Source organism: Bufo gargarizans, chromosome 3, assembly GCF_014858855.1.
Source record: "Bufo gargarizans isolate SCDJY-AF-19 chromosome 3, ASM1485885v1, whole genome shotgun sequence".
In the NCBI taxonomy this organism is placed as follows: Eukaryota; Metazoa; Chordata; class Amphibia; order Anura; family Bufonidae; genus Bufo; species Bufo gargarizans.
In genome coordinates, this window is record NC_058082.1 from 565,567,396 (window position 1) to 565,585,884 (window position 18,489).

Below are 18,489 nucleotides of genomic sequence, written 5' to 3' on the forward strand. Positions count from 1 at the left end.
AAGATACCAGAGCCTATACCGGGAGAACGGAGCAGCGCCCAGGTATAACAGTAAGTGCAGGGGGGTCCCTGGGCGCCGCTCTACATGCCTGTATAGTTACTTTAGAAGTTTGATTCTGGTGAAAGGTCCTAGTAATAGCAATAGTTGCAACATGTATCATACCATGTACGGAAACTGATAATGAAAGGAGTATCAAATATGTCATTTTATGAAACTCTGCTGCCTAATCCTGAAGACAACTCTCCTGAAGGATATAGAAAATATCTGGCGGTATACAGGGAAAAGGGCAAGGGTAAGAACCATATTATCTCACCTACGCACTTCACATCCCCCCCGCTGTAAGTTAGGTTCACTTATCTGTCTTAGGACAGATTCTGGGAATCTCCCAGAATTAGAACAAATGTTCTAATTCACTCAGGGTCATTTGGCACAACTGCGTACATTGTTATATGTGACGTATTACATACCCATAAAAGGGATGTTCCAGTGGTATCTGTGTGGGCGTCAATGTTTATCATTTATGATTGGTTTAACGCTGTTGTTGTGCAAACTTTTCTGCTGCCTATATGAGGCCAAGCGATAGCATAATAAAGTTAGAGTGTTTCTCAGTGATGTGTGTGTCTGTTATTGCCAACCGAGAAACATCTCTCCTGACGTCAGTGTCTCAAACCAAGGTTGTCGTAGAGGTCCAGAAAGGTCCAAATCCTTTCATGATGTATGGTCTAAATTATATGGTCTGATCTGGGGTATGTTCTGGGGTCTGAATTTTGGAGTTTCAAATAATTTTGAGCTCTGGTCTTTATAAATATTATCCCAGCTTTTTAAAACTATGAGGGGGATTTATCATGAGGGACATCGTTAATGTCAGTTTTGCAGGAGTCTGTATTGCCGCAATTTACACCTAATTTATCAAATGACACAAGATGTTTAATAAATTTGGTGCATCGTTAAGTCTAACACTTCTGTCTTGAGATGTTGTTCCTCCACTTTCTACTCCACCCCTCACCCATAAAAAGTCCACATCCTGATAAAGCACCCCTCGTGAAAGCCAAAGTGTCCCGACATTTATGTTGATAACTCTGCCCAAATTGTAAATAAATAAATGCAGTCAGGACACCGACGAGGCAGCGAAGGGGTTAAGGAGTGCTCAGTCAGTTTCAGTTTCATTTCTTCAGAACGGAATCTACTCGGAGAAAGAAGAGCATACAGTATAAGAGCATCAGAAACACAGCCCGTCTCCAGTCTCCGAGAGGACATCCAGCCGTTCACACCGGTAAGTACCTGCACCAGGATAACCATTAGTGCAGTAGCACCAGGGCCCTATAGGGGCCACTGCCACCCCAATCTCAGCCGTCTGTCAGAGGTCATGCTCCTGAGCTAATGAATTTCTAAGTTTGATTTATTAGAGAGACTTAATTGGTTTATTTTTGTCGAGCTATTAACCCTTAGTGCTTTGTGATGTCACATGTGCGGGGAGGATGTAAGTGGTGGGCTCAGGAGCTTACTCTATACGCAGCTGTGGACAGGATTTGTGGTACCGTAGATTCTGGCATATTAACCCCTCAATTGCCACAGTCAGTAGCAACTGTGGCAGTTTGACAGTTAAGTAGAGGGAGGGCCTGCTTCTGCCTCTCGATCATCCCCCACCCCATGCAATGTAATTGCTGAGCAGTTGTATGCCCTCTAATTTTGACCGCTGTTTTGCTCTCCTGGTCCACCATTAAACCCATAACCCCATTGTCTGCCAAGCTACGGATAGACTGCACTGAGAGTTAAAGAGTTAGTGGGCTAGGTGAGTGCTCACTTTGGAGGCACTAAGCGGGCATAGTCTGTGGAGTGCACTTTGGGGCATCATACTGGGTGGAGCGCATTTAGGGGGCATCATATTGTGTGGCACACTTAGCGGGCATCATACTGTGTAGAGCACACTTAGGGTGCATCATACTGTGTGGGGTGCACTTAGGGGGGCATCATACTATGTGGGGTGCACTTAAGGGGGCATCATACTGTGTGGGGTGCACTTAGGGGGCCATCATGCTGTGTAGAGTGCACTAGGTGGGCATCATACTGTGTAGAGCACACTTAGGGGGTAACCAAACTCTGTGGGGCACACTTAGGTGGGCATCATACTGTATTGGGAGCACTTAGGGGGGCATTATACTGTGTGGGACACACTTAGCGGGGCATCATACTGTGTGGGGTGCACTTAGGTGGGCATCATACTGTGTGGGGCGCACTTAGGGGGCATCATACCTTGTGTGGTGCACTTAGGGGGCCATCATGCTGTGTAGAGCGCACTAAGGTGGGCATCATACTGTGTGGGGCGCACTTAGGGAGGCATCATACTGTGTTGGGAGCACTTCGGGGGGCATCATAGTGTGTGGCGCTCATTTAGGGGGGCATCATACTGTGTGGGGCACACTTAGGGGAGCATCATAGTGTGGGGCGCACTTAGGGAGGCATCATACAGTGTGGGGCGCACTTAGGGAGGCATCATACTTTGTGGGGCGCACTTAGGGGGGCATCATACTGTATTGGGAGCACTTAGGGGGCATCATACTGTGTTGGGAGCACTTAGGGGGGCATCATACTCTGTGGGGCGCACTTAGGGGGGCATCATACTTTGTGGGTGATAGAGATGTGGGAATATCTTTCTTATATGTAACTAGATTGATTTTCTTAGGAGGTTGTCCTAAGCTGCTTGTTCCTTATCTCCTCCTCTGCCTCCCGCTCCCCTTTGCTTCAAGCTGTCTATTTGTTCAACACTGAAGCGAGAACGGAGGGGGAGTGAAGCTGCAAGAGGCCCCTCACTTCTCCCTCAGAATGATGTATAGACTGGAGAAGAATGCTTAGCTGGATACACACACTTTATTCACTGCCTATAGAAAAGCACCTCCTTGCAGTGTCACATACTGTAGGACGTATGTAGTATCGATGTTAGTAAGACGCCAATATAACATGGCGCTCCCCCACGGGTGTTTACATTAGTTCACATGCACTGCGCAGACTCCGGGAGTTCTCGCCTTTCTTCTTATCTCTTTTGTAATAAAAAAAGACATTGCCTTGACCAGCTATGTGTCAGCATCTAGTCTCTCAGCCACGCGTGGATATTAACCCCTTGGGGGTACCTTGATTCGGAGCACCAGGGGAGAACTTGGAGGTCTGCTTAAGACCAGCTTTAACATGGGGGGGGGGGGGGCACACTTAGGGGGGGAGGCATCATACTGTGTTTGGTGCACTTAAGTGGGCATCATACTGTTTGGAGGGCACTTACAGGGACATCATATTTTGTGGGGCACACTTAGGGGGCATCATACTATGTGGGGCACACTTAAGGGGGCATCATACTGTGTTCAGTGCCATTAAGTGGGCATCATACTGCTTGGAGGGCACTTACAAGGACATCATATTTTGTGGGGCACACTTAGGGGGCATCATACTATGTGGGGCACACTTAGGGGGGCATCATACTGTGTTCAGTGCCATTAAGAGGGCATTATACTGTTTTGGAGGGCACTTACGCAGGCATCATACTGTGTGTACGGCACATACAGGGACAGTACTGTGTGTGGCACACTTAGGGGGCATCATACTTTGTGTGACACGTGTTTTTGATTAGTTTTTTTGTAGGAAAAACGCCAACTCCAGATGCCAATAGTCCTGAATTTCCAGGGACTGTCTCTATAGTCCCTGCACGTTTGGCTGTCCGGCACCCACAATGGACAGGGTATATGTAAACCACATCCAAGTGGGCGCTCCTGCTGTGGCATTCAAGGGTCGGGGTTTACATGCCCCAAATTATACCAATTGCAGTATTGGTTACGAATGCCAGATGTTAGCTAAAAGTCAGTGAGAACTGTGGAACGCCGGATACACAAGCGTTTTTTTTTTTGCTGCAGTGATTATATAAATTGGGGTATGGGTTTTTTGAGTCTATATTCATTTTTATTTTTTTTAAACAGCAAGTTGTAGCAATGGCAGTTTTTTTTTCAGGTGGTTTTCCTCCCCTTCTCTACAGGGAAACAAAAATGCTTGAAAAAAGAGCGCAGTTCACACGGGTTAAAAAAAAAACAATGCCATTAAAAAACTGCATGTGACATGCAAAAAAAATATGTCAGACCTAAATTTACGTGTCATGGAGCCCCGAGGGGGATAAACATTGGGAGAGACCATAAAACTGTCTACTCCAAAGTCGTTGGGCGGCAGTGAAGACTCCAGCTCCCATAGATTTCAGTTGGAGGCTGCGGGTTATGGACATGTTCTACACCATGGGCACATTCATAGCATTGCTGCCTCCCATTGTAAAGAATGGGAGGTGGAACCTGCACTGTCGCTGGCGGCTTTTTGGTGTTGAGTTTGCGCCAAATTCCACTGTGCAAATCACTGTGTCCATTGCTGCATGACACAGGGGGGATTGCATTTTCCATGCGGCACCAAAAATCCTTCTTGGTCAGCATCACATCCAGAGCCAGCTCCAGGTTCATGTGGGCCCTTAGGCGATAAAGTCTCAGTGGCCCCCTTGTGGCATTTTGCACGGCGCTCACAGCAATGAAACTGCATGTACCTGTATTATAGATTAAATCCCTTACACAGAGCATGCTACAAAGCGGATATATGGGAATCAGTCCTTATGTGCCTACTTTTATTTTCTACCTAGTGTTTCAGTCCCTCAGGTCTACTCACAGTGCCCCTTCACAGTAGATATGCCAAGATATGTGCCCCCCTCACAGTAGATATCCCCAAATATGTGTGCAATGAGCAGGATATGGGGTAACGCTGACGCCACTTATGCAGTGGGCCAGGATACGGATGGTTAATAGTCTATAGTTTGTTTGTGACGCCAATTGCAGCATGCGCAGGGTACTACCCCAGGGCCCTTCCAAGGTGTTATAACGCACATCCCAGATTAGGAATGCCAGAGTGGTGTAATGGCCTATTATGTCTCTGTAGGGTGGTGATAATGGTGCCAACGGTGTCTCCTACCTGGGTACAGCTGGACTCCTGGCTCCTGGCTCACTTGCAATAAATTTAAGTGTAGTGATAGTAGGAGTAATAGAGGAATTTAGCATCAATAATGATGTCCAGACCTTTAGGTGAAGTTCAAACGTTTCTTTACTGAAGATAACTTGTATCCAAGCAGTATGCAGCTTTGGTCATTGGTCCCAGCAGGTTTTGGCAATGGTTGGCAGGAATAAATACTTCTGCACTTTAAATGTGAGCTTGCAGGATAATTTGTCTGCTTGGTAGCTCTGTACCTATGGCAGGGATTAATCTTCTGCACTTCTCTGTAACTTTGCTGTATGGGAACAGACTAGCTGAAGAGGATATGGCTTCTCCTAGGTCTCTGGACTTACTCTCAGATGGTTTCTCAGGGAATGCTTTCGTCCTGGAACTCTGGAGGTTGTCTGCTTTCTTCATCCAGCTGAGGCTGAAGGTTCTCAGGCTGGGAAGGTGATCAATGTCTCAGCCGAGACAAGATCCTTGCTTTCTTCCCTATACCGGGGGACTTCTGAAGGCTATCACACAACCTTCCCCAACAGGGGTGGCTGGCACACTAACTCTAACTTCCTGCCCCTCCCATACTGCAGGATGTGGGAACAGTCCACACCTCCACAGAGGGGGAGCTAAGCTGGAATAATATATTCCAGCCTAGATATACTGAACTGTAACTAGTACCTTACCAATGCATTGCTGCCACCTGCTGGACATCTACATTTAACATGGTTTTAGATGCACAGTTGTGAAGACATAATATAAATTACATCAGATGACAGTGTAAAGGCTCTTAGAAGACAGTAGCGGGGTAGAGGCGTGTAGTAACACAACTCTGTGCCCCCCTCACAGTTGATATGCCAAGATGTGTGCCCCCTTCACAGTAGATATGCCAAGATATGTGCCCAGTGCCCACTTCACAGTGGTTATGCCCAGATGTGCCCCCTTCACATGAAGTTAAAAAACTAACAATAAATCCTCCTCTCCTCAGTCACCTGGCTCCTCTCATTATCTGCGCTCCCCATCGTCAGCAGCAGGATACTGTGACACATGGCACTGCTGTGTAGGAGGAGCAGAGGTTGATTCCCAGCCTGCCCCGCTCCTCCTCCTACACAGATCAGCAGGATGATGTGTGAGGACATTGTGCTGCTGCTGTGGAGCGCAGGCGGCTCAATGGTAGAGCGGGGAGCAAATAGTTCCCTGCTACAGTGGCGTGCCTACAGTGTTTGGCACCAGGGGCGGGTCCTTTCTCTGGCACCCCATTCCCCTATACTTAAAAAAAAATTTTTTTACCCCCTCACAGTAGTATTGCCCTCATTGTACAACCTTCACAGTAGTTTTGTACAGGTGTGCCCCCTCGCAGTAGTTATGCCCATATTGTGCCCTCTCACAGTAGTTATGCCCTCTGTGCCCCTTTCACAGTTGTAATGCCCTATCTGTGCCCCCTTCACAGTAATAAGCCTCATTGTGCCCCTTCATAGTAATTGTGTCCCCTTTATGGTAATAATCCTCATTGTGCCCCCTTTATAGTAATAATTCCCACTGTGCCCCCTTCATAGTAATAATACCCATTGTGCCCCCTTCACAGTAATAATGCCCATTGTGCCCCTTAACTGTAGTAATGCCCTCTGTGCCTCTTCACAGTAATAATGCCCATTGTGCCCCCTTCACAGTAATAACGCCCATTGTGCCACCTTAATAGTAATAATACCCATTGTGCCCCCTTCACAGTAATAATGCCCATTGTGCCCCTTCACAGTAATAATGCCCATTGTGCCCCTTCACAGTAATAATGCCCATTGTGCCCCCTTCACAGTAATAATGCCCATTGTGCCCCCTTCACAGTAATAATGCCCATTGTGCCCCCTTCACAGTAATAATGCCCATTGTGCCACCTTAATAGTAATAATACCCATTGTGCCCCCTTCACAGTAATAATGCCCATTGTGCCCCTTCACAGTAATAATGCCCTCTGTGCCCCCTTCACAGTAATAATTCCCATTGTGCCCCCTTCACAGTAATAATGCCCATTGTGCCCCCTTAATAGTAGTAATGCCCTCTGTGCCCCTTCCATTGTAGAAATACCCATTGTGCCCCCTTCACAGTAATAATGCCCACTGTGCCCCCTTCATTGTAGTAATGCCCTCTGGCTCTGTACTCCCTCCATAGTAGAAATGCCCATTGTTCCCTCTTCACGTTAGTAATGCCCTCTGTTCCCCCTCCCTAGTAGAAATGCTTTCTGTGCCTCTTCCATAGTAATAAAGACCTCTGTGCCCTGTGACACAGTGAAGGGTATGGTCAGGGTGGACAGGTATTTTCCTCCCAGTGTGTGCTGCTGGGCTGATTTGCAGCCAGGTGGGGTCAAACACTGGACTGGATTTTAAGTGCCGGTCCGGGTTTCGACAACAGCTAGCTGTCCTTAAAACACAGCTGGGCTCAGCAGCAAAGTGTCTCTGTTTTGGGATCTGAGGCATGGTGCCGTGCTAGGGGGCTGAGAGCCGCAGGCTGGGGAAACAGGCCTCCTAAAGCCTGTTGTGGATCAATAGAGATTGTACCGCCAACAAGGTGATTCTTTTGTTCTGGAAAAACCTGCTAACAAGGTGATTGTTTTGTTCTTTGGACTTTCCTTTATGTGAACGAACACTGAAGACTGAAAAATTTTGCTTTGTTTTTGCCTTGTGTGTGAATAAACACAGAAGTTTTGTTTTACAAACAGTTTTTTGCCTCTGCTCTGCGTCCGCTTACCCTGCCTACCAGAGCGAATCCCTACAATTGGTGGCTTGGAGTAGGCATACGCATTGAGGCTGGCCTGAAGGCTGAAAAGTTTTAGTTTTTTTTCGGGCACGGGTGTATGTCCTATATCAAGCCGGCAAGGTTACGACCCGTGTCCCCTGACAAAATGGAGGTGGTAGTGAAAGCCCTCATGAAGGCTAACTTGCAACAGCGGGAGGCTAACAAGCAGCAGCAGGAAACCAACCAGCTGATATTGCAACATGTGATGGCATTACAAGCAGCAGGAGTGACCCAGAATGTCCACGATGCCCGGAAAGCTGTCCGTGCGGCAATCCCTAAGATGATCCCCTCGGACCACGTCGAGACCTATCTGGCGGTATTCTAAAAGGTGGCTGTGAGGGAGAAGTTACCCCGAGACCAATGGGCTGAGGTCTTTGTTCCGTCCCTGGCCTCTGGACCCCAGCAGGTGTTTTTCGATCTACCAGATGATCAAGCGGCCGACTACCCGACCGTAAAGGGTGAAATTCTGGCAAGACTGTGGGTAAATGTATTGGTCCAGGCCCAGCAGGTGCATCAGTGGGAATTTAACCCAGCTGAACTGTCACGGCTGAGGATGGGGAAAATCCTCAGCCGTACGATGCCAGATGATGTTAACCCCTGCTTGGCCAGGATGACAGACTTAGGGAGCAGGTCACCTCCAAATCGCATCCCTAATCTGACCCTAACTCCTAGCTGCATGGGCCGACCTTTAAGGTAGGAGAACCCATGCTCAGGAACCTCGGATCCCTAACTCACCTTCCGACCGGTCCCTGGACTAGGAGTCAGGGTAAGACGGCCTGTTCCTTCTGGACACGGAGGAACAGGGGTCTCACTGGCCAAGCTGCAGGGAAAAGGGGAAACACAAACAGATCTATGGATATGGCAGGTGAACTGAACCAGTTCCACCTACCTGCCACAGCCTTGCTGACTGGATCCCTTTGCTGGCAAGCTGAAGATCACAACGCATCCACACACAGGGACCCAGATCCATAGCTGCACAGAAAAACCAGAAAAACATCAAATAGACATCACACATATACTTGACATAAACTTAAGAGTCACAGATAGTTTTACATTTATGACCACAAGGGTGGCCCTCACTGGCAGATGGTATTCACAGGAGGCTGCTCCAGCTAAGCATGGCTGAAGCAACCCACTGAGCCATGCCAAACACAGAGGCCCAGATTCAGGTAGATTTGCCCATTACTTACACCTGAGCCGCTCAGCTGAATTTCTCTGCGCTGGAGCAATTTTGCCAAATTGCCACCTGATTCAGGAATCGTTTGTTCATTTAATTTGCTCCTGTTTAAGGCAAAGCTGAGGGCGCAAGGCCGTGCAAGTCAAAGTGGGTGTGCCCCTATGTAAATGAGGAATTTTCGGCTCAGCAGAGGTTTGCTAGCATAATTTCAGGGCAAATCCTGCTCAGCTGCTTGCACTGAGCAAATAAATAGGAGCAGACTTGCGCAGGTTCTTTGCTGAATTTCATCCTGCTTTTTCCTACCCCCCCCATAGCAAGGAAATTCAGCCCTTTTGCAAGACATGGCACCTCCCAAAGGGACCAAAATAAGGAAGGCCAACTTTGTGGCTGCAGAGATGGACATCCTGATTGCTGCACTCCAGCAGCATAAGGAAGTCCTATATGGTGCCCAGCGGGCAAACACCACCATTGCCCAAAGGAGGGCTATATATGAAGCCATTGCCCTGGACATCAATGCCCTGGGTAATGAAGTGCGTACCTGGGATGACATCCAGAAGAAATTAAATGATATGAGACATTTGGCCATCTTTTGCTAACTTGCCCCTGCTTTTAACAGGAGCAAGTTTGCCCAGGGAAAAAAGCTTGCACGCTTCCAGCGCAAGATGCGCATCACACGCGCATGTTTCTGAATCATCGGCAGTACCTAATTTGCATATTCGCTGAGGGAATTCCATGAAGGCGCAACTTACACCCCGCGCAAAATTGCACGAAAATTGCGCAGGAACAGCTAGGCTGCGTGCGCGGGGAAATGGCCGCATTTCAGGCTTAACTGGTTTACAGAATCAGCCGCAAATTTGCATAGGAGCAAATCAGTACTTGCGCGGCGCAAATCACACTTGTTCCCGCGCAAGTGCTTCTTGAATCTGGGCCAGAGGCTTTATAGGCCTAAGTGGCCACACCCACACAGACACACCCAGTGCCTCACATACACAGAAAGGGAGTTAACCCTTCCACCACCAGGGAAGGGAAAACACCACTTAAAGGGAAAGTGCACACAATAACATAAAACACAGTGCACACCATACACACACACCTAACATAGAGGTAGTCAGGTGTAACCGCATGCCACTGCAGCAAGCTGCCTAGCACCGCTCAGGCTACTCTGCTGACACATACACAACACAACTAGTTGCCCGCGGCAACCACAAGTGAGGCCACACACCAGCGGCCCTCACCTGTGGTTGAACACCCAAACTAAACCGTAGGCAACCGCATGCGGTTAAGGAGTCACGGTCATAGCCATGGCCGTGACATGAACCCTCCAGACCGCAGTATTATGATCTGCTACACCGGTTGCAAAAATGGCTGCAGCCTGACGTACTGAGTCCCACTGCTATGCTGGACCGTCTGATGGCTGATGTGTTCTGGAGTGCGTTGCCGTACCCTCTCCAGCATTGGATTGGCCAGGTGTCCCCTGGTAGTGCCCTAGAGATGGTCGGCCTGGTGGAGCGCTATAAGGCCTCCAGAAATCTACAGGGGGGTTCTTTTGGGAAGGGGGGCCAGTTAAACCCCGGAAATCTCCACCTTCGACCTGGCAGCTAAGGCCAGCAAAACCCGCTCGGGATATACTCCCTACAGACCCAGCTTCGATGGTCTGTTGGCGGTGTTAAGAGCCGGGTCACCTAAGGGCTGACTTTCCCCATCGGGGGGACCCATGGACACTAACTATGACTGCCGCCCCTCATTGTATGCCAGGAGACTGTGTGCAACTGGTACCCCTGAGACAATAGACAATAGTTACTTGTGCCAGGTGCAAGTGGAAGATACCCTGGCAGTGGCGCTGCTGGACTCAGGGAGCCTGGTGTCCCTGGTAAGAGCTGCCCTGGTGTGGCCCGCTGAGTATACTGGCCGAAAAGTCAGCGTTGTGTGCATCCATGGAGACTTAGAGGACTATTCCACCGCCCTAGTGTTTCTATCCACGGTGGCCGGCAGGTGGACTGTGGAGGTGGCCGTCACCACAAAGTTACATTATGAACTAATAATTTGGAGAGACTTCCCGTCACTGTGGCCTGAGGCGAGAGTCACGGAAACTCATGGGGCAGGAGTAGCCCCAATAGCATGGCCTTGCTCTGGGGGGAAACCGGAACCCTGGGAACCACAGGCCGAAGGGCCAGCTGTAGGGGTGGCCGCCACTGTGGTGGAAGGGGGGGAGGCAACCTCACTGAATGTAATGGTGGGAGACATCTTTGCCTCCGGTTCCGGAGTTGGCAGACCTCAACGTCTCTGGAGACAATTTTGGTACAGCACAGCACAAGGACCCGACTCTATCTCGGGCCTGGGAAAATGTGGTAGTAGTTGAGGGTGAGCCGCAACAACCGGGGTCCGAGGATATGTTCCCCAGTTTTGTGGTTCAACAGGAGATGCAGCAACACAGGGCAACTGCCTACATCCCACAAGCGCTCTCTAGGCCACAGAGCCCCCAAACTACGGACCATAGCAGTCCACACTGAAGTACCAGCACACAAGGAAAACAGCCTATGCAATAAAGTACTGCACTTAAATCAAACAAGTGGATTTCAGGAGTCTTTCTCTATATTGCAACTCGGCCTGGGAACCGTCTCCTGACACACACAAATTTCCCCACTCAGAGTGTGATCCAACCATTTACTAACTAAAGATGGGAGGGACTGGGATCTTCTACTGCCCTATCTCATGTTCGCAGTGCGAGAGGTTCCCCAGGCCTCTGGGTTCTCGCCCTTCGAACTGCTGTATGGCCGACATCCGCGTGGTCTGTTAGACATAGCCAAAGAGGCGTGGGAACAACAACCCACACCGCATAAAAGTGTGATTGAGTATGTCATTCAGATGCTAGAGTGGATGGAGACAGTGTTGCTGCTGGTTAAGAAACATATGGAGGCAGCTCAGCGAGCCCAGAGTAGATTCTATAATTGCCAGGCTCGGGTTTGGAATTTTAACCCAGGTGATTGGGTTTTGGTTCTGCTACCGAATTTGGACAGTAAGTTCCTGGCTAGGTGGCAGGGGCCCTACGAGGTACTCGAGAAAGTTGGAGAGGTAAATTACAAGGTACACCAGCCAGGGCGGCGAAAGCCGGAGCAGGTTTACCATGTGAATTTACTAAAACCTTGGAAAGATAGGGAGGACTGTACTGATGACAGCCCTCAGAAGGGTTTTTCTAGCGGAAGAAGTTCCGGCCCCTCTGTCTGATGCAAGGGAAGCAGTTGCCACAGAAAAAAATTCTGACAACCTCCCCTCTAAACAGGCTCAGGTGGCCTGGGAGTTTATTAGTTGGAACAAGGATGTGTTCTCGGTTAAAGCCATACCGGGTACATGAGGGTCGGCGACAAGCCATCCCGGAGGAAATGCAGCTAATGCTGTGACTAGACGTCATCAAGGAGTCAAAAAGTGAATAAGCCAGTCCGACAGTCTTTATACCCAAGCCGGATGGGACGTTACGATTCTGTTACGACTTTCGCAAACTTAATAAGGTTTCCAAGTTTGACGCATATCCCATGCCCCGAGTGGATGAGCTTATTGAGAAGTTAGGTCAAGCCCAGTATTTCTCTGTTTTGGACTTTTACCAAAGGGTACTGGTAGGAACCCTTGACAGAGGCAGCCAAGGAGAAAACGGCTTTTATCACACTAGAGGGGCTTTATCAGTATAAGGTATTACCCTTTGGTCTATATGGTGCTCCCGCCACGTTTCAAAGGCTAATGGACATTGTACTCCATCCACATCATCAGTATGCTTCAGCGTACCTGGACAATATCGTTTTCCACAGTACCGACCTAAGGTACAGGCTGTGGTGGACTCCCTTAGGAAGGCTGGCTTGACCGCAAACCCAAAATAGTGCGCGATAGGGTTAGAAGAGACTAAATACCTTGGGTATGTAATTGGGCACGGAGTCATCAAACCCCAAGTAAACAAAATAGATGCCATACGGAAATTGGCCCCGACCTGTCACGTCTAGGCAAGTAAAGTCGTTCCTGGGGATGGTGGGCTATTACATGAGGTTCGTCCACCACTTTGCTACGATAGCCGCACCATTGACAGGACTTTTGAAGGGACATAAGTCCGTGATGGTTCGCTGGGATGATCAGGCGGAAGAGGTGTTCTCCGCTTTGAAGTCGGCCCTGTGTGGGTCACTGGTTTTGGTGACGCCCAACTTCAAGCGGGAATTTATAGTACAGACGGATGCCTCCGAGGTGGGCCTCGGTGCTGTACTCTCCCAGGAAGTCAACGGGGAGGAGCATCCCATTGTCTTCCTCTGCCATAAGCTCACCCCAGCCGAGACCAGGTACAGTATAGTGAAGAGAGAGTGGCTGGCTATCAAGTGGGTGCTCGAGTCTCTCCGCTATTATTTGTTTGGGAGAAAATTCCGCTTGGTGACCGACCACTCCCCTGGATGAGCCAGGCCAAAGACAGAAATGCCCTGGTCACCCGATGATTCCTGTCCCTACAGAACTTTAAATTTACAGTGGAACACAGGGAAGGCAGGTTACAGGGAAACGCGGATGGCCTGTCCTGGGTACATTGTCTGGCGAGTGTTCACCCCGTCAGGGTTGAACAATGGGGGGGGGGGGGGGTATGTGACACAGTGAAGGGTATGGTCTGGGAGGACAGGTATTTTCCTTTCAGTGTGTGCTGCTGGGCTGATTTGCAGCCAGGTGGGGTCAAACACTGGACTGGATTTTAAGCGCCTGCCAGGGTTTTGACAACACCTAGCTGTCCTGTTGTCTATGTTTTGGGATCTGAGGCATGGTGCCGTGCTAGAGGGCTGAGAGCCGCATGCGGGGAAACAGGCCTCCTAAATAGTGTTGTGGACCGCTGGAAAAACCTGCTAACAAGGTGATTGTTTTGTTCTTTGGACTTTCCTTTGTGTGAATGAACACTAAGACTGAAAAATGTTGCTTAGTTTTTGTCTTGTGTGTGAATAAACACTAAAGTTTTGTTTTACAAACTGTTTTTTTTGCCTCTGTCCTGCGTCCGCTTACTCTGCCTACCAGAGTGAATCCCCACAGCCGCGTCCATAGTAATAAAGTCCTCTGTACCCCCTCCATGGTAGAAATGCCCTCTGTGCCCCCTCCATAGTAATAAAGCCCTCTGTGCCCCTCCATAGTAATAAAGACATCTGTGCCCCCTCCATAGTAGAAATGCCATCTGTGCCCCCTCCATAGTAGAAATGCCATCTGTGCCCCCTCTATAGTAATAAAGCCCTCTGTGCCCCCTTTGTAGTAATAAAGCCCTCTGTGCCCTCTCTGTAGTAATAAAGCCCTCTGTGCCCCCTCCATAGTAATAAAGACCTCTGTGCCCCCTCCATAGTAATTAAGTTCTCTGTGCCCCCTCCATAGTAATAAAGCCCTCTGTGCCCGCTCTGTATTAAAAAAACACAGTAACTACTTACCTTGTCCCGTTCCTAAAGCTCACAGTCCTCTCTTCCCTGTAGTCACAGATCTGTGTGGGCAGAGCTTATGCAGATTTCCGGGCTGCAGGCTCCGCCCACACAGGCTGGCAGCGCGATCTGTGCCTGCATGCTGAATGGTGGAGCGGGGAGAAGTCTTCCTGCTTCACCATTTAGAGCGCCGCCGGCGTGAAGGAGGGGAGGAGCGCGGGAGCTGAACGGTGAGTGACAGGACCCAGCTCCCTGCGCTCCAGCAATGAGTGCTTCCATCTGTATTGATGAAAGCACTCATTGCTTCTGGACTCTGGCACCCCCTGAGAGCCGGCACCAGGGGCAGACCCCCCCCCCCTTAGCACGCCACGGCCCTGCTTCACAATTTTAATCAGCTGTACTGAGGGCCCCCGCAGGAGCTGTCGGCCCCCTGCACTTGCCCGGGTCACCGATTGCCTGCAGCAGCCTCGTGATCAGACATAGGTCTGGCAGGGACAAGCGGACAACCCAATTACAGGCATTTTACATTTTTTTGCACGTTGAGTTTGATATCTGTGCCGATTTCAAGATTTCTGCTTGCTGTCAGTGAATAAGAAAGTACTTGTCTACTCGTAAACTGTGCTTTACTCATGTCCTGGGGGTATCTGAGCACCATGAGTACATAGGAAAGGTACTGTTATGTAGGTGAAGCCAAGCACTGAAGCATCGTTACGCGCGTCCACTTATTATTTGCACACAAAGGACTCCTCAATAAGATCTAATAGGTCAGTAGCTAACCTCCGGGACTGCTGTGGTGAAACTACGACTCCCAGCATGCTCCTTTATTTTTATGGAGTTCTGAGAACAGCCAAGCAAGTGTGCATCTTGGGAGTCGTAGTTTTACCACAGTTGGAGTGCCGGGGATTAGCCATCAGAGTAATATGTTATATGAGACTCATCTCATAGGAAATAGACCCTAGTGGCAAGTGATCGGATCCAAAGTCATCTTCAAATAGAGTTGTCTTCTATTAGACCTTTGGGAACCATTATTTTGGAGGCCCAGCCTGACTCCAAATGGAGTCAAATCTCCTTCTGCATATACATTTACATAATTACTACCTTGAATGGGGGTAGAGATCCAGACAAAACATAATGGAGAGACATGTTGTCAACTTGAGCTGGTGTCCACCATTCTATTTACCAATTATAGAGGTTGATTTATTTTTCTTTTTTTCGTGAACCGTTCTCGCACCATAATATTTACGATATTTATGTGGTTTTCTTTAGGCATCAAAATGCAGTCTAATGGCCAAGCATCTGGATTTTCGTTTGGTACATCAAATTCCTTTGGTGCATCCACAACGCCTACTTTTCAATATATGCCTCCATCACAGTCAAATGGGCAGGTTCAACCTTCATCGGCCTCCAGCACAACACCCCTTTTTCAATTTACAACTTCACCGCAGAAGTCAAATGTGCCGGTTCAGAATTCATCGGCTTCCAGCACAACACCCCTTTTTCAACTTACAACTTCACCACAGAAGTCAAAAAGCATCATTCAACCAGCAACATTTTCAATACCATCTTCAGGCCAAAACCAAAGCCTTTCAGCCCTGATATCTACTACATCAGAGAACTTACCACCAGCTACTGAGACAACCTCACAGGAGCCAATAGCTAATGGAGGTACATATCTTTTTGTAGGTTATCCCTATTTAACGGGATTCTGTCATGAGATTTGAGGCCTATAACCTAAACATATGGCCAGGTCCCTACTAATACCCTGAATCCGAAACTGACCTTATTAAATGCGCCTGTGGCTCTATTAGCATATAAAACAGGTTTTTATAACCTGTCATTCACCTACCTAATGTGCCCAAGGGGACGTCCCTCACCTCAGTGCCGCCTCCGAAATCGTCCGCTCTCCTCAGCCAGATCCCGCGCGTGCGCACTAGGTATAACCTGATGCGCCCGTGCGTACTCCTGGCAGCGGCCTCGTTGAGCGAAGTGCGCATGCGCCGTCCGGCGCACTTCGCTCAAACCTGCCTTGACCGCCCTATTGCAGCCATCCTCTCACAGCCGCACGGGATCTGGCTGAGGGAGCGGACGATTTCGGAGGCGGTGCTGAGGTGAGGGAGGCGGCGCTGAGGTGAGGAAGGCGGCTCTATTGAAAGGGAGGGCGGTGACTTCTAGTGGGAGGGCGGGGACTTCTAGTGGGAAGGCGGCGCTGGGCACCAGACGGAGATGGCTGCAGCCGGGCACCCTGTATGAAGCGACGTCCCCTTGGGCACATTAGGTAGGTGAATGACAGGTTATAAAAAACAGTTTTATATGCTAATAGAGCCACAGGCACATTTAATAAGGTCAGTTTCAGATTCAGGGTATTAGTAGGGACCTGGCCACTTGTTTAGGTTATAGGCCTCAAATCTCATGACAGAATCCCTTTAATATGTTCTTTGCTTATGTTATACATTTTAATGGATTTTGAACTTTATGTGCTTTACTAGGTTCCTCCACTGAGTCATTTGTCTTTCAAGGCACAACAGTAAGTACCTATGTTCCTTCATTATATATAATAATAAATACTCTCAACATAACTTTTCAGTTTTATTGTGGTTGTGCCGAATTTATAGTTGCATGTCTTCTAAAGTGTCTCGGTAAGATTGTTCCAAAGGCTTGGACAAAAAGTTGTGGTTACACAATTGGTGCTGGTGCCACCATCACTCAGTAACTAAGTGTAGGGGCTGGATGGGGCACGTGCAGGGGGTAGGACAACAACAGGTCATTCTGACCTGACCAGAGTATTTATTGCTAGGCCAGCAACCTGAATCTTTGCCCCGGCCGAAGGAAAGGTTATAAACGGCTACTCAAGTCTAGAGGCAAGTCCGTAGGACATGATCATCCCACATGGGTTGTGATGAGCAGATGGCAGACACATAAGAAGAAGGTATGTGGTTGGATGGTATATTAAGGGCATGTGATAGACACCTATGGCTGTCACTGAGGAAGACTTCTCCACACACTGTTTTTGGCTCTGCATTTGGGAGTCCTGAAGCTAACACTCCCTTTACAACCTGTAACCTAAAAGGTGAGACATGTGGAAATATCCCCCAGAGTTGGTTTTGTGGGTGTTCCTGGACAGATCAGGGGTTGGGTATTATACATCTTGTGAATAGGAATTCAGATGTTGGGAGATTCTGACAACACCTTGAAAGGTGGAACACAAAAAGTGTGCAATGAATTTGTCAGAAAGTTTGTGGGTCTCAAATAAGAATGTAACACCAGTGAATTTCACAAATTAATCTCAGTTCATTTCCTTTTCCATTTATTTTTCATTAAAGGTACAACCAGACAATGTCCTAGGACAACAGTATGAGTACAAGATCCGTCCATGTATTGATCTCATTGACTCGTTGAGGTCATTGGGCGTGGAGAAGGATCTGGGATTACCGGCGATCGCTGTGATTGGGGATCAGAGTTCTGGGAAAAGTTCGGTTCTGGAGGCTCTGTCTGGGGTCAATCTTCCCAGGGGCAGTGGTGAGAACCTAGTCATTTTGATGTGGCTTGTTCATAAACATATATCTATATCGGTCGAACATTCATGGAACAGGAACGTAGCTTTAAAGGGGAGATGGAAAAGCTCTTAATATTCATGCTTAGCATGTCTATAGGGCTACATTAGCCCAACGGCAGCCAAGATTCCATATGGGCTCTGTTGGGTCAGTATTTGTCAGTATATTACAAGAAATGGGGAATACAATAGTATACTATGCAAGAGTACCCAGTAATAAACATATACCATGTTCAATTCCTTTTTTCTCCCAATGGGATTGCAAAGATGATGGCTGCTACTCTATGGTATCCATTGGAGGCATCCATTTAACATATACATTGCAAGCATTTCCTGGCATATACATTAACTAGAGGATAAAAACTTGATCTGATTATAGTCTCAGGGTCTGTATACAACTCTCTCACCACTCCCTGGTCTCTGTTGGATGAGGCTGTACTCCATCACTTCGTGGACACCTTTCCTTCAATTGACTCCCATTCATTGCAACTGCCATAAAGCACATACCTCCTGCTGTACTTTAAATACAGATGGGACAGGAAGAAAGTGTGTGTGCCAATAAGGCC

At 48.5% G+C, this 18,489-nt stretch overlaps 1 protein-coding gene across 3 annotated transcripts in view; it reads left to right on the top strand.

Annotated features, from left to right (window-relative positions):
- Nucleotides 1-1,046: 1,046 nt before the first annotated feature.
- The window catches only part of LOC122930711 (interferon-induced GTP-binding protein Mx2-like), a 66,165-nt gene continuing 48,722 nt past the window's right edge, over nucleotides 1,047-18,489 (top strand). Inside the window, exons 1-6 of one of the 3 annotated variants that reach the window (XM_044284273.1) lie at nucleotides 1,047-1,273; nucleotides 15,640-15,789; nucleotides 15,865-16,038; nucleotides 16,860-16,897; nucleotides 17,168-17,299; nucleotides 17,694-17,889. In XM_044284273.1, the coding sequence (XP_044140208.1) occupies nucleotides 15,648-15,789; nucleotides 15,865-16,038; nucleotides 16,860-16,897; nucleotides 17,168-17,299; nucleotides 17,694-17,889 (682 nt within the window). In that variant the 5' untranslated portion in view covers nucleotides 1,047-1,273; nucleotides 15,640-15,647. Of the gene's footprint in view, nucleotides 1,274-15,639; nucleotides 16,039-16,859; nucleotides 16,898-17,167; nucleotides 17,300-17,693; nucleotides 17,890-18,489 lie in introns of all 3 variants that reach the window. The other 2 variants (XM_044284271.1, XM_044284274.1) reach the window with 2 other exon arrangements.